The sequence below is a fragment of the Argentina anserina genome, chromosome 3 (genome assembly GCF_933775445.1).
Source record: "Argentina anserina chromosome 3, drPotAnse1.1, whole genome shotgun sequence".
In the NCBI taxonomy this organism is placed as follows: Eukaryota; Viridiplantae; Streptophyta; class Magnoliopsida; order Rosales; family Rosaceae; genus Argentina; species Argentina anserina.
Window position 1 is genome coordinate 13,387,584 of NC_065874.1, and position 15,975 is coordinate 13,403,558.

General features: G+C 39.2%; 1 protein-coding gene across 1 annotated transcript; it reads left to right on the top strand.

Moving 5' to 3' along the window:
• Positions 1-293: 293 nt before the first annotated feature.
• On the top strand, positions 294-1,024 carry LOC126787101 (uncharacterized). Its single transcript, XM_050513033.1, has 3 exons — positions 294-369; positions 467-537; positions 658-1,024. Exons 2-3 carry the CDS (start codon positions 476-478, stop codon positions 1,022-1,024), a joined length of 429 nt encoding a protein of 142 aa, XP_050368990.1. The 5' UTR covers positions 294-369; positions 467-475.
• The last annotated feature ends 14,951 nt before the right edge of the window (positions 1,025-15,975 follow it).

The window sequence follows — 15,975 nt, forward strand, 5'->3', positions numbered from 1 at the left end:
GTAATGTTGTTGTGAACGGCCTAAGGAAGGCTTTTGCTTCAATAGACTTGAGCTTGCTGGAGAACGCAATGCAAGCACCGCTCCAGTCTATTACTTTGCCTGAGAATCTAAATCTAGATGCTTTTGATAGCGGTCCTGACTTTGACTATGACGGGTAATTATCTCAGTTGTCCCTCTTTTTTTTTTCTTTTTTTTCTTTCTGCTTTAATTATTTCATTGTTTCCGAAATTTGTTATGACATGTTGATTGTGTGTCCTCATCAGGGCTCACAGTGATCATCTTGGGAATCAGGAGGACATCACACTATCAGGTTATTGAATTGAATTTCCTATTGCAACAAACACTTTTGTTGCTATAACTGTAGACGAGGTATCCTTCTTGTACTTGCTCTCTCATATATGTAGTGGTTCAAATTCTAAGGCATTAAAATTGTGATCTTACTGATCAAGACTTGTAATCTATTTAGGATTTCCTGATGGAGTATCCATCACATCAAACTGAGGATTTTGGTTCACATGCTACCCCTATGGATATGGAGTATGCTTCCTAATGATATTCAAATTTTGCTATCTTTTTGTTTTTGTTAATTTCTTATCTAGAGAAAGCAGTATGATAAGTTATTATGTTTCCGTGGTTACAGCACTGTACCCCTCATAGTCCAGTCAATCTGACAGATGAACAAACAATTCATAATGACAAGGTAAACCTTCATGGTCCTGAAGGAGTTTCAAGTCCGACACACGATCAACATGGGCTTAGCGATGATTTTACACTTCCAGACCGTCAAGAAATGGATAGTGAGAAGGATTTTAGAAGTCAAGATCCTGGACCGAGTCAGGCTACAGAAATTCTTAACTTGAGTGAGAAAGGCAACAGTTCTCCTGAAGATGTTCTAGAAATAGAAACTCAACGCAATGCAGTTTCTGATATAGGCTCAGAAACCTTTCTATTTTCTGCCAATCATGGGAATGATGTTACTGAACCACGTGATCCACCTACAAATCAGAAGGCCATACTTTCTTAACATGTAAAATGCTAATTGAGAATTCAGTTTCCATTGTTGTATTAATTGGTGGACTTGTTTGTGTAAACTATTACTCTTATTTTGTAATCTATGAGCTTGTGGCTTACTATTTCATCTTCTTCTCTTTTTTTTTCTTTTTTTTGTGTGGAGATTCATAGAACTTCCTCAAGTCCTTCCTTAGAGAAGGGAAAAGGGCTGGATACTTGTTTTGATTATAGAAACTTCTTTTCTTGAGAAAAAAAAATCAAAATGCCTTCACATCATACCAACTTGAGGCACATCCTCCCTACAACCATTCATGAATTACATATATAGACAACCATAAATCACTATATATGAATTCAACCTTCAAGAATATTTCTTTTTCATCCTGGCCAAACAAAATATATAACCAACAGTAACAAAATATTTGAGTTACAAAATTTAATCCGGTGCATCATCAAACGTAGGATTGGACTATTCTGACTGTTCTGTTCTTTAGTCCGAAGCAGTACCAAACCTGGGTTAGGGATTACTGCAGTACAGTCCGAAGCTTGCATAGTCCGGGACTGTTATAAGAAATAGTCCTGACTTAGACAATCCTGGGTAACAAACATGCCCTTAGAATATTAGATAGTCCAGTACTTCATCCTCTTCTCTCTTTTCATACACGTGCATTTATTTGCACCACATATGTGATATGTGTATGTGAGTACTCTTCGTCCCAGGTTGCTTACCTTTTGATTAGTCTCAAGTAACTTGGACTATTAGTGTACGTACCCTTTCTGTGCTTAATCAATTTATATATATATATATAGTCTCTAATCAGAATTAAGTTTTATTCTGAAATTACAGAATTACAGAGTGAAGTTCTAATTTTGGCACATTTTTTAGTCAAATATTTTCACCATAAGCGATTCAATATTTAAGTATGCTATTTAAGATCATCTATACAAAATTTCATCTAATTTGGACATCGTTAAGGTATTGAAATTAGATTAAATCAATGAATGAATTAAAACTGTTAAACGTGAACAGTTCGTGTAAATCTCAATTTTGAAAGCTCAAATCATTGTCAAATTGGATGAAATTTTGTAAAGATGATATTAAATAACATACATAAATATTGAATCGCTTATGGTGAAAAACTTTAACCGAAAAGTGTGCCAAAATTTGAACTTCACTCTGTAATTTCAGAATGAAGCTTCATTCTGGATAATGACTGATATATAGTCTCCTATATATACATCCATGAATCAATATTGCAAACCCAATATCTACAAACACTTAGAAGCTTAACTGACCTAGCTCTACATATACATCTCTTAACTCCAATGTCATCCCCAGCTGCTCTTGCTCCTCCATGACAAACTACCATGTTTGAAACTGCTGGTCTAACAGTTCCCAGCTGCTTCCAACCAGGCATAAGTGGGCTGGGTTCAATAAATTTGAATCTCTAGACAATGTAATTTCGTTCAATTTCTTTACAAGTAGTGTTGTTTTTGCTTGTGGTCCTTCATTCTGAAAAAAATATATTTGTGGTTATTGTTGTTATTTTATGTTTTATATATACCAGTTTAATTTCGTTCGAAAATTCCCGACTAAAACAACACTCCGCCACGTGTCGCCACCACAAATTAAAATTCAAACATGCTTTTGAGGGGAATCGAACCCCTAACCATGTGATTGCCCAATGACCTTACCATCTCAACCAAATCATGTTATTGTTCTTCTATGCAATTATTATGATATATACCATCTTACAAATAAAATTTGATAAATTGTCTAATCCCAACTAATTTACTAGTGTCTTTTTTCATTCCTTATTATTCAACTACAAGTGAGTTGTTAGCTAATTTTTAATTTCTTTCCTTTGTTAACTTTACTATACTATAAATAAGTAAAAAGATGTAATGCACTGTTGCACCACTACTATTTCATTTGTTCTTCTTAAGATTTTTCTTCCACTTACTTATTATCATATAAATTGATGATGAATTTATGAGAGAAGCTCAACCTTCCAATTTTTTATTTAACTTAAAAGCAGAAAAGACTGAATTGAAGCTATCGCGTCATCGTTAGCCGGAATCGAAATATCAACGAGATCCGGGTAGCGGGAACAGTTAAATAAATTTTATTGTTTATCGGATCATAAAACCCCACTTTCCGAAGAGATTAATAGAGATTAATAGAATTAAATATTGGAAATTCTATAAAAAAAAAAGAAATATTTTTTTACAAATTTTTTTTATTCTTTTATTTATATGGGTTCGAATCCTACTGAGAGGTCCACTAGAGATCATAAATTGTTGAAGAAAGAACAAGATGTTTCTTTTATCCCTTCAAGGCGATCCGAAAATAAAGAAATAACTCACTTTAAATTAAGTATCTGTTTCCTTCCTTTTCCTGCTAGGATTGGAAATCCTGTATTTTACATATCCATACGATTGAGTCCTTGGGTTTCCGAAATAGTGTAACAAAGAAGTGTTTCGAATCATTGCTATTTGACTCGGACCTGTTCTAAAAAAATCGAGGCATTTCGAATTGTTTGTTGACATTTTATTGGAATTGGGTTTCTTTCTCTCTCTTTTTTTTCGTTCCTATTCTTCTTTCTATTTCTTAACCCAAGAATATTAGGGTGCCCATAAGGGTTTACTAATGCATTATTCACTATATTCTTTTCAAGTCAATTAGATGTTTATACTTTAAAATCAATTCTTACAAATTCTCGATGGTTGTTTCATCCTAAATCACTACAATTTCTTATAGACTAAAAATTATATAATATTTTCTTATGAAATATAGTAGATAATTGATTAAAGAAACATCTCTCAAAATTACATCCAAAATTTCCACGTTTTTATTTAAATTTTCTTAATTATTTTTTAAGATCGATATTTCCACGATATATCCGTCGAAATTTTCATTTTTTTAACCCTCGATATTTCCATAATTACTGATATTTTAGTCCTTGTAGTAGACGGCGGTAGTTTTGGGGCTCCGCCAACCGGTTCCGGTCGTCAGCCTCCGACACTAAATTTAGATTCGACCCGACACTCACCGCAGCTTGGATCACTGTTAATTTCATGCTTGGGATCTGGGGCTTGAAGAGAATGAGAAGCCGATTTGAATCTGTTGAAGATATCGTTCAGCTTATATATATCAGTGATTGAACAAACCAGTAGCCATAAATTCATGTTCTTTTACTTTGGAAACACAAGACTTTCATAAAGGACAAGGGTACGTACATGGGTTGGTGATTGATGATGTCTAATTGATAAGGTTGGGTGATATCGATATAGTTGATAATAGAGAGAGAGGAGGAGATGAGAAAGCGTATTTTACGACCTCGGCATTTGTACAGGTTTCGACGGAGGCCCTTTTTACGACCTCATCGGTCTTCTTGGGAGCGAGAGAAATTCCAGCGCCGGTTGGAAAGACCGAGACTGGATCTGGGGAGATGGAGTCCTGCGACCCGTTTTCTCACTTTTCTGGGTTTTCTCAGATATTTACTGCAGTCAAACTTCTTTTAACACTAACCAATGTTAGCTCATCTGTGAGGTCATGTGCGAGTGGACTTGGTGCCGTTAATTCCTAGTGAATTGAATTTTAATATTTTATCAATAGATGGATCATAAGGGCACTGCTGAATTAAATTTTAATATTAATTTAATGTTATATCAATAGATAGATCAGAAGGGCGTTGCTGAATTGAATTTTAATATTTTTATCAATAGATGGATCATAAGGGTGTTGTTAAATTAAATTTTAATATTTTATCAATAGATAGATCAGGAGGGCATTGCTCGACGAAAAAAATTAAATTGAATAAAATAAGACAATTAGTGAGTAATATGTGAGACCACTACATATAAGATTAGTAAAAGTAAGAAATTGCAACGCAGGACCCGTAGTACGTACACAAGCAACGTTTTTTTCCACATAATAATATTGATCGACTCAGGTCACTCTTAAAGATCTCCTTTATGAGAAATTGGCAGGTGCTGCCTATGACACACAAAATTCCTCGTATAATCTCGAATCTCAATGAAGCGACAATTTCTATCAATTGTGAGTCAATGTAAGTTTATTAGGCAACTACTTGTCATTTTATACATGACATACAACCAGATTTTTAATTTGGAAATTTGAGCTAGCAACAACTTAAATGAATCGTGGGTTGATACTTATATGATCACTTAAATGTTGTTATCATATATATATGGCATATAACTAGATATTTATTTTGGAAATTTGAGCTAATGATAACTTAAATGAGTCGTATGTGTTAGGTTGATTTTTATCAATATATGTGATAATTATATCTTCCTCAGTCAAGACCAATTGGTAAAACGTACTATAGTAACTTGTGGAGATGAAGAAGTATGTACCTGTTATTAGGGATCGTCCATTTGGGAAAGTAAGTGGATGCATGATTAAACACATGCATTTACTTTTTTCTTTTTTATTATTGAGTTTTCCATAGAAAATGAAAAACCTATCAACCAGTCATTTGTGAAGATGAAAAATTCATAGAAAATCAGATTTAATCAATAATGGTCCATAGTGACTTTTGGAGGCAATTAGAAAAACTTTTTCACAAAAAAAAGAAGAGTTTTAGAGCATCAAATTGCTCATACTCAATTTCAAAATGAAAGTCTATACTAATACTATTAGAGTCATACGAACCCAACTCTATATCACACATAAATATTACGGGTCTAAGGTTAGGATGTGTTGACGTTTAATAATGATAATATACTTCAATTTATTCTAAAGTTGTAAAATGAATTATAAAAATATATATAATAGTGTTCCGGGAGAATTACTATTCTACCCTTGTGTGTGTCTTAGCCTAATAGGTTTCCTGTTAGGAGATAAATTAGCATCTCCGTAATAGATTAGGACTCCGAATCCTATGGTATTGTGGTTTTGTAATGCCTATATATAGACCCCCATATCATTCAATAATACACATTTATTTCATCCTGAAACACGTTATCAGCACGTTGCCCTAAAACCCTAAACTTTTAGAGCCCTAGAATTTTTTTCTCTTCTCCACCGCCGGCCGCCGTCGTCTCCGGCCTCCGACATCTCCTCGTCGGCGCAGCCCCTGCTCGCCGTTGTTGCAGCACCCCCCCTGCTACCCCCGAAGCCCCGCATCCCTGCGCGCAGCCAGCCTTGCTGCCCCTGCAACTTCTGCCTTGCTGCCCTGCACGTAGCCCCTGCAGGCCCTGCTCGCTGCCCCTGCACCCACGCACGCAGCCCTGCATGCTGCCCCTGCAGCCCCGCGCGCAGCCCCTGCATGCTACCCCCGCAGCCCCGCACGCTGCCCTGCCCAGCAAGACCCCGCATCGCAGCCCCTGCAGGCCCTGCTCGCAGCCCCTGCACGCACGCACGCAGCCAGCCCCGCACGCAGATTCTGTCCTGCAGCCCCTGCGACCCCCCCCTGCAGCCCCTGCGACCCCCCCTGCTGCCCTGCAGCCCCTGCACGCAGCCTCCGCAGCCCGGCAGGGTCTCTTCCGCATTTGCTCCGCAAAAATATCTTTTTGCCCCGCAAGACCCCGCATCAGAGGATTCAAAATTGCTCTTCCCGCATATATACGCAAGGAACGCGAACTGCACAAGCAAACTCTTTGCTCAAGAAAATCTACTCCCGTCTTTTCTACCCTTTTGGGCCTATGGCCTGACGAGCCCGATAGCCTTTTGGGCCTTTAAACTATTTCTCTTTTTTCCTTTTTCTTTTCCTATTGCTTATTAAATCGTTTATTTGCACGTTTTCGTTTTCTAACTATGTTTCACGTGCTTCCATAGGAAAAGTGATCACTCGTCGTACTATGGTGATGATATTCATGCCGATATGGACGATACTTTTGTCATCTACATATGATTTTGATCATATCCTCCCAAGATTTTTATGTCATCGGACGAAAATCGAAAAGGAATTGAACAAGCAACTTCATGCATGACGATCGATTTGCAGAGCAATTGACTTATATGCGGTCTATTTGGCAGACCAACAAGTATGTTTTTTCTTAAAGTTGCTGCTTTTGAACATATATATATAAATTATCGGGCGCTATTAGCCTTTTTCATGTCTTCTTTTCCGGCCTTTCTTATAACGCCGATGAGACCAAAGAGGGATATGATTCCCCTCTTGGTCGACGTTTTTTTGTGTGACAGTCCTGGGGGAGTCACGTTATTATTTAAAAATGAAGATATCGATTTCGTGTGGTCGCCTGAGTGCAACGCTGTTTTGGGTGCGATCATGAGTATCGCCGATATGCATCGATTATTTTGTGACCATATACATCACAACCCTTCTAATTCCGGTTACATACTTGAATAGTTTCGATTATTCGAAACCTATACAACCCTCGTTTCTTATGGATGCGTTGCCATCGCGACTGTTATTTGAATGTTTGAGTTTTCTTAAACTCATGTCGATAAACGATAATCCCAAGGTCTACGTACTCATTTATTTGAGTTGATTCATTACTCTGATGCAGCACTATTTGCTGACAAAAAGATCCCAAAAATAACGAATTCTATGGGACACACTTAAAAGTGATTTAATGAACGCCTATGACGTTGTATTATCAAAGTTGACCTTGATGCATACTCCACATCAAAGAAACGAATGCCATTTTTGGGACCTGTATCTATTTCTTGAGGGAATTTTGGAGATGGAAACGTAACATTCTTCCATTCTCAAGTAAGCACATTTTTGAGCCTCAGGCTAAGTCTCCGCCCAATCCGATATGCAATATTTTGTTGCTACAGACTTTTGATTAGTCAATCTATTTTGACTATGTTTTCTGCTTACTATTTTTCAAGTATGACGTTGGCATTGCCATGTTTCTTGTTCGACTTTAGCTTAAGTCGTCTATTGGAATTGGAAGTTTGGTTGTGTTGTATTAAATATTGGCATATTCTATAAAATTTCTCGTCTTTCTTGGACTCGTGAGAATTTTATTTGCCTTGGCTTAGCATGCATGGTCAACGTTTGCAACTCACGTGGTTTTTAAATTGGCCGCTTTTGGGTTACATGGGACCCCAGTAGCACTACATTGTGATTTTAGACTTTGAAATTTGGAAAACGGACCTCAGAACGTCAAAATTGACGTCGTTTTTCCCGGTTACTATTCCGGCGTTTCCAGAACGTTTTTTGACGTTTTACCGGCGTATTCGCCGCCTTCCGGTCATATTCCGGCGTTTCCGGCACCGCCATCCGGTTCCGGACGGCGTTTCCTGTCGGACCTGAAGTTATGGCCTCCATACCGGCCAGGTCCGGCCACTGCCAGCCGGATTTCTGGCAATCGGTGCCGCCGGCTTCCGACGAGTTTTTCCGACGTTTTTTTTCGTCGTTTCTCGTCATTTTTCCGGCATAGCTCAGCAGTTCTTGCTGCCATGTTTTCCTAGTCCTAAATTCACCCGGTTTTGAGTTAATTTGACATGGTTTTCCGGTTAATTTTCCGGTTTTCTCCAAGTCGTTTCATAGCTCAAATGATTTTATTATTATTGGTGACCACCCGCACCAATTGGATGGTTTTTACAACCCAAATTGTTTGGTATTAAACTGCTCCAATACCATGTCTTTCCAACTCTTGAGTTGAAGAATGTAGTTATATTGCCATGTGATACATTCGATGGGATTGCCATGTGTTTCAATCCCCTCTCTTACAATATCCTACGGCGTATTGTGTAGATAAGTTCACCGCGTCGTTAACTCTCTTAACCACCCACACTATCCTACGGCGCAAGTAGTTGTTTTACGGATCTCGTGCGGAGATTGTGTTCTATATCTTCGTGCCTTGCTAAGTTTTAAAGGCCATACATGCCAATGATGGATTTTCATCTTGATATTTGTGTTAAGAATGGAGAGGAATAAATCTGTCAGATTTCATTGACAGTATCTTTTTCAAGCTTCGACAGTAGCTTTGTTAGCCTGCAGACATAGTTTTGCTTGCCTGCAGCAGTAGCTTTATGTAACTCAAGATTATTTGAATCATGCGTTCGGTTTTACTGTCTTCTCGGTTTTGACATGATCATTCTTTTTGGTCATTTTGAACAAGATATGATGATTCGAGTTCTTTGAAATTCACATGATCATCTATTTTTCATGTTAACGAAGCGATTGGAGGACCACCTCACCCATGCTCCACATGGTGAGGCCGAGCCTATCCGTGCCATGCACGGTGAGGCCGAGCCTGCCTATTTAGGCGGCTCCATGGCATTAAGGCCGTCGGTGGCGGCATCCCCTCCTTCACAGGAGCTTTGTGATGCCTCCCGTGTTTTCTAATGCCTCCATGGTAATCTCTGATGCCCATCGCTCATTTTGCAAAGCTTGTTCTTTTGCTAGATTTCAAAAAAGTCCTTATTTGCTAAGGCTCCAACCGAGAACATTCCATTCTTACGAAGTATTTAAGGTGACATTAGTGGACCCTATCCAACTGAATGCGGACATTTTTCGGTATTTTTATGGTATAGGTTAAGAGCATCGACGCGTTGGTCACACGTCACTTTGCTTTCCACAAGAAACGCTGCATTTGTTAAAGTTTTTAGCTATGATCATCATCCTAAGGGCTCACCACCCTTCCTATCCTCTCAAATCTATTTGAATGGATACCGTTGGAGAGTTAACCCCCCACGACTTTGATGGTTTCGTTTTACATGTCTACTGGGATCGTCGTTGAACATATTATTCCTCATGTTCATTAACTGAACGATCTAGCAGAGCTCGGACTTGGTTATGGGTACTAACCTGCCGATTTTTGCATGGAGATATGTAATGATGTTGCATGCAGCGACACTTATTCATTTCAGACCCACAACTTGCCAAGCGTTTAGTGCGTACCAGATGGTCACTGGATACGGTCCCAACGTTCTTTTCACTAACGCCTATTTGGTTAAAGTTGTTTATGTGCCTCTATTGTAGTTATATCAATGGGTATACTTGAAACGATTAAGTATTCTGGTTGGTTATGATTTATGAATCACCAACACTTGTCCGCTATTTCCAATCTACAACCGTTGATCTCTATCCTGCGATATTAGCAGACGGTCACTTTGATGAGACATACTTCCCGTCGTTAGGGGGAGATATGGAATGCTCCCATTCCGGTTTTAACGCCAGGAATTGACGTGGTGTGGCACTATGTCTCATTAAGATCCCGCACTACTCAAAGTGAGTAAATGTGCAACGCATTATCGACCTCCAGAAAATCAAAGATTCGATGCTCAATGACTTTACCGATATTGCGAAAGTGACGAGATCGCACATAAATGATGTGATGTGCCGGTAAGGTTGGAACTCTCAGAATATGAGAGAATTTCATATGACCTGGTCCTAGCACTGTTGGCACCATCCCTGACAGTGGGAAGGAAACCGGCGATGGCACCATCGTACGCTGTGGTGTTGTCGGCGCCCGTGGCATTGCACCACAAAACAAGGGCGGCAAACGCAAAGATGGACTAGTAAGGGTCATAGCTTCGGTCTTGGCTCATGTCTAGATGAAAGGGAGACCATTATTCTCTGGAATCAAAACCAGAAAGGAGCGAAGTGCGTAGGCACTAGTATTTCGCCCATCATCAAGAGACATTCTCTAAACATGTGTATCAACTAAGTTTCTGTGGGACGCTATAGACTCCTTTTGTTGATGTTAGAGAAGAATAGAAATCTCACGAATTGATCGTATACAGCGAGCGCGCGTGTTTAATGGATTGATCTCCCATGATTGATGATGTATTCGCTTATGCTCTTATTCTGTTGTAAAGCATCAACGATGAGCAACTTGACCGAAGTGGAAAGAATCAATACAGGCTGAACTAGACTTGTTATGTTGGTCGTTGTTCGTAAGTGTAATGAGAAAGATGAAGTCATGCGATATATGCAGGACTTATGGCGCAAAGATTGTCTCATTATCCTAGTATTGACTACGATGAGTTATATTCTTTCGTTATGGACATAATTGCTTTCCGCTACTTGATCAGTAGTAGTGTCCATGAAAACTGATTTGCAGCACATGATAGTGGTCATAAAATATCTGTAAAGGGATCTTGACGCAGATATAAGAGTGCCTGAGGGACTTTAAATGCCTCCAGACCACGGAGAGCTTATGTAATCAGATTGCGACGTTCGAGAGAACGTAGTACAATCGGTTGCAAGAACTCATACCCATATGTGTTCATATGAAGCTAGTTCTTGATTCTCTATTCCGTCTAAGTATAGACGATGAAGAGATCCAATGAGCTATACATTCATACATATTAGTGTTATTGGGACACTATTGCTTTCATTATAACGTGATTAACTATGCGCCTATGCATTGTCATTGGACTTGCATTGCTTCTTTGACATGGGTTTAGTTCTACACTTAGTGAACCAACACAAATCCTATCCACATCAACGCCGCCAGCAGCTCCAGCAACATCAACGTACGCCTTGGTGTATCAGTCGACACTGGTAGCGTAGAGGATGCGTACGGTTCTGTCTTGGACAAAAAATCAGTCCTTCATTGGTCCATTCCCCCATTCTTTTCGCGAAAGACACATTAAATGTGACAAATCAGAATCTGTCCAGTTTCGTAGGTCAACCTCAACGAGACCTATAGGACAGCTCGCTCGATGAAATATGGTGAAATTGGTACCATTGGAAAGGTCTATGTGTCTACTTTCTAGGGACATCACCCTTTCATTCATAGCTATCATATTGAGTGAGTTATGGCCGTTTTAGCAAAGTAGGACAGTCCTGTCCGAAAATTTTCTAGTCAGTCAACTTCGACAGAGCATTGTGAACTGCTCCGATCGGATGAAGTTGTGAAACTTATGTCACTGGAAAGCCACGGGTGTCTACTTTTCAGAACATTTTACGGTTTGCTGATACCTATTTTGACGAAGAAGTTATGGCCGTTTAAGTGAGTGAAGGTCATTCTATCCGAGAATCTGATTTTCATTACAAACTCTTGTTTTGAGTTGTTATGCAATCTTGTTTCCTAAGATCTAAGTTTGGCTAAGTATAGCATGTATGATATAAAGATGTGTGGCTAGATTAATGATTAATGATTGGCCCAAGACTACGTTTGAGAAGCATGTAATGAACGTTGTACTCCATGATTATGGCACTAATCAGGGGGAGTTGTTTCGTAGACTTCAGGGGGAGTCTAGCTCACATGATGCTATCAAATGTAGACGGTGCGTTGTGCTCTTTTTCCCTTCGATCAAGCTTTTGTTTTTACCCAAGAGGTTTTTATTTTGCTTGATAAGGTTTTTACCGAGGCAACGATGTGTGCACCATGCAACCTAGGCATGCGACACAAGGGGGAGTGTTCTGGGAGAATTACTATTCTACCCTTGTGTGTGTCTTAGACTAATAGGTTTCATGTTAGGTAGATTCGTAATTATGTGAGATTTTACTCACCTTATCGAGTCGAGCGTAATTCCACAATTTCCGAAGATAATTCATTTCCTTGTTTTATAGATCACCTTGAAAAGATAAGAAAAGAATTTAGAAACGTTTCGTAAACCTTTAAATGCCGAAACAGTAATAATCGGTTACTGTTCAGCAATTTTCGGTTTTACAAAATTACTGTTCACTGTTACTGTACACGGTTACTATTCACAGTTACTATTCACGTATTAATGTACAAATACGCATCCAATACGTATCTCTGTACGAGTACATACTGTTTACGTATTTCTGTACGTATACATACTGTTTTACGTATTTCTATACGTATAAACACTATTCCAAAAATACATACTGTTTTAGTAAATATTAATTACTGATTTACCCTTCTGAAATTACTTTTACATTTACTGAAAGTAATTTATATTTACAATTACCGTACGTAAATAAAATTTACATTTACATTTACCGTACGTAATTAAAATTTACATTTACCGTACGTAAATCACCTTTGTACATTTACCGTACGTAAAAATAAATTACAAAATTACCCTTTTCAAAAACACTGTTCACGCCGCCGCACGTGGCGGCGCGTGGGGTGCACGCGCCACCTCCGGCAGGCCGCGCGTGGCGCTCACGCGCCACTCACTGTGGCAGCGCGTGGGGCACACGCGCTGAGCCCAAAACCGGCGCGTAGCACGCCACCGCCGCTCCAAATCTCTTCTCCTTCTTTCCTCCGCCCTTCCCACGGCCTCACGCCGCCCCTAGGCTACTCCACGCACTCACACGCGCCGCCTAAGGCGGCGGTGTTCCACACTCCACCTCTACCTCTGATCCTCCTCCAAATCTTCCCCAAATCAATTCAAATCACCACACAATCACACATAAGCATCAAAATCATCATCTCATACCTAGATCGAACGGTGGAGGCTTCGAAAATCGTCGGAGAGGAACGAATCGCCGATCGTGTCGATTTCTTGTGGAAGGCGTGTGATGGCTCGATTAGGGCTGCAATTACTCGTGGTGGCGTCAGAGGGTGGATAGGGGTGTGGATCGTGTGCTCGCATCGGCGGAGGGCTGGAACCCGTCGCTGCTGGGCTCGGTGAAGTTCGATGATACTTCACGACGACGCTGGAGCTCGTGCCATGATCGGTGGGACGTCGCATCGGGCTGCTAAGCACCTTGGAGTCGGCGGTGAGGAACACCTCCCTCGGGGGAGAGAGATCGAAGGTGGAAGCCGAGAGAGAGAGGAGAGCTCGGGTGAGAGGGAGAGAAAACGAGAGAGATTAGAGAGAAAGTGCGAAAGGGAGGCGGGCTGAAGGGAGAGAGAAGGGGTTTCCAATAATGGAAACCCTAATCTGAAAAATGTCTATTTATACTCGTTTCCAAAATCGGAACTAACTTCCGATGTTAATAACTTTCGCGTCCGACGTCTGAATCGAACGCGTGACGTGTTTATGAGCTCGTATCGACGAACTCTACAACTTCCGTGAAGAAAGTTTTCTCAAACGATCGACGGAGTAAAAGTCGATATATACGTTGCGGAATCGTAACGTTTTTACTAAATAAACGTTCTGAAACGTTTCCTTTCGAGTTTCGAAATTTTGCAAGCGATCCAACTTTCATTTTATTGAATTTCACAACTAAATAGAAATTAAACAATCCAAAAATCGTTCCGAAAAATCGGGTTATTACATAAACAACATCGTTGTCTCTACAATTTGCTGCTATATACAGGGACAAGTTAAATTGATTGCAGGAAATTGGCGGGAGCTCCCTGATACAGGGACAATTTGCTACATAAGTAACAACTGTTAAATTTAACTACGTTCATAAAAATATTTTGTTATTGAACTTAGTTAATGGTTTTGATGATGATTGCAGGTCTTTTTTAATATTGATTATAAACATGATGGTATGTGGAGATGGATCAATGATAGGGCGACTTCTCAATATTATGAGTGGAAGCATAAGTTCTCTGACTACTATAAGATCTACAAGAGTGAACGTCCTCCTTTGGCACTTTTGCACAGGCTGGATGAGTGGCAATGGCTTTGCCAACACTTTGAGTCACCAGAGTTCAAGGTACAAGTTTTGTAAATAGGTTATGTGGAAGGTGCTTCTCTCAATATATATCATGTGTTTTTATTTATTTATATATGATTGGTTTATGTTTGAATTATTATTTTGGTGTGGCTGTGCTATTGTGTTTGATATGAGCAGTATTTTGCTCATAATTGTTTGGTATTGGATCATATATATGAACTTCTGTATAGTCAATGATGTGCAATGTGTTTCTTTGTGCATTATATTTATTGATCATTTCGTTTAACAGAAACGATCATCTGCAAATACGGTGAACCGTGGAAAGAAAAACATTTACCACCACACAGGGCGCAAACCTATCATCTATAGGGCTGCTGAGCACAAGGCCAAGGGAGTTGAATTATTCTGCATTTCAGCATATGAGGAGTCTAATGCAATTGCAACTGAGGCAAAAGCTGCTGAGTTAGCTGTAAGTGGTTCCTTCTTTCACCTTAATTTCTTGCACTTCTATTTCAAGTTTAAAAAATTTATATTGATAATGTTTCTTGGTGTTGTTGGGTCTCAAGATTTTCACCACATATATTCTTTTTCAATATCCTCCATCAATAGTTTGAAGTTGTTAAGTAGTTTAACAAGTGTAGCTGCACATTGTTATTGATAACCATGGTTGTATTTGGTGATGATTTCATTGTATAGTTGTTTGTTTGTATTTTGGGTAGTATTGTTTTGTGACTAGAATTTTGAATGATTGAAGTTTGAAACCAGTAGACTTTTGATGGAGTTACTGATTGTTGAGTTATAGTAGAAATCGAAAGATGTCTATGGATTTCCCTTGATAAGAATAACATGGACACTGTCAGCAATTATATTGTTTGTAATTATATAATAAATTGATATGAGCCTGCAACTTTGTTGTTATCATCATAATTGCAGGGAGGTTGATGACTTTGGGGGAGATGGTCTAAATGCTTGCATTTATATGGTCTAGAATCATATAATAAAATGTTTGTTGTTTTGTACTTGTAGATACAAATGAGGGCTAAGGTCCAAAAAATAAAGGAGGATCAAATGAAAAACAACCCGGACATCCCGGTTGATAAGCTACCACCTGTGGACTATAAAACTCAACGGAAGGTGCTTGAAGATACACTCGGAGAAAAAGCTGGGAGGCAGACTCGTGGTCTTGGACGAGTTGTTAAAGAAATCAGAGAGTCGTCAATGAGTTCTACTTCACGCTCTCAATCAAATGATGTTGTGATGGAAGAGAGAATACAAGAGGCCAATGAGAGGGTTACCAAAACTGAGACAGAGCTTCAGATTTTAAAGGAGAAATATGATAGAATCATAGCTATGTTAGGGCCATAGTCCCAACAAACTGATGGAGAGAATGCCAAGTTCTCCTTCCCTATATCAGAATTTTCATAGTTTATTTTCCAATGTTGAATCTGTAGTAGACTGAAACAAATCTAACTATAGCTTCCTACCCCCTTTTTGAGTCTTTTGTTTATGCCTATAGCAC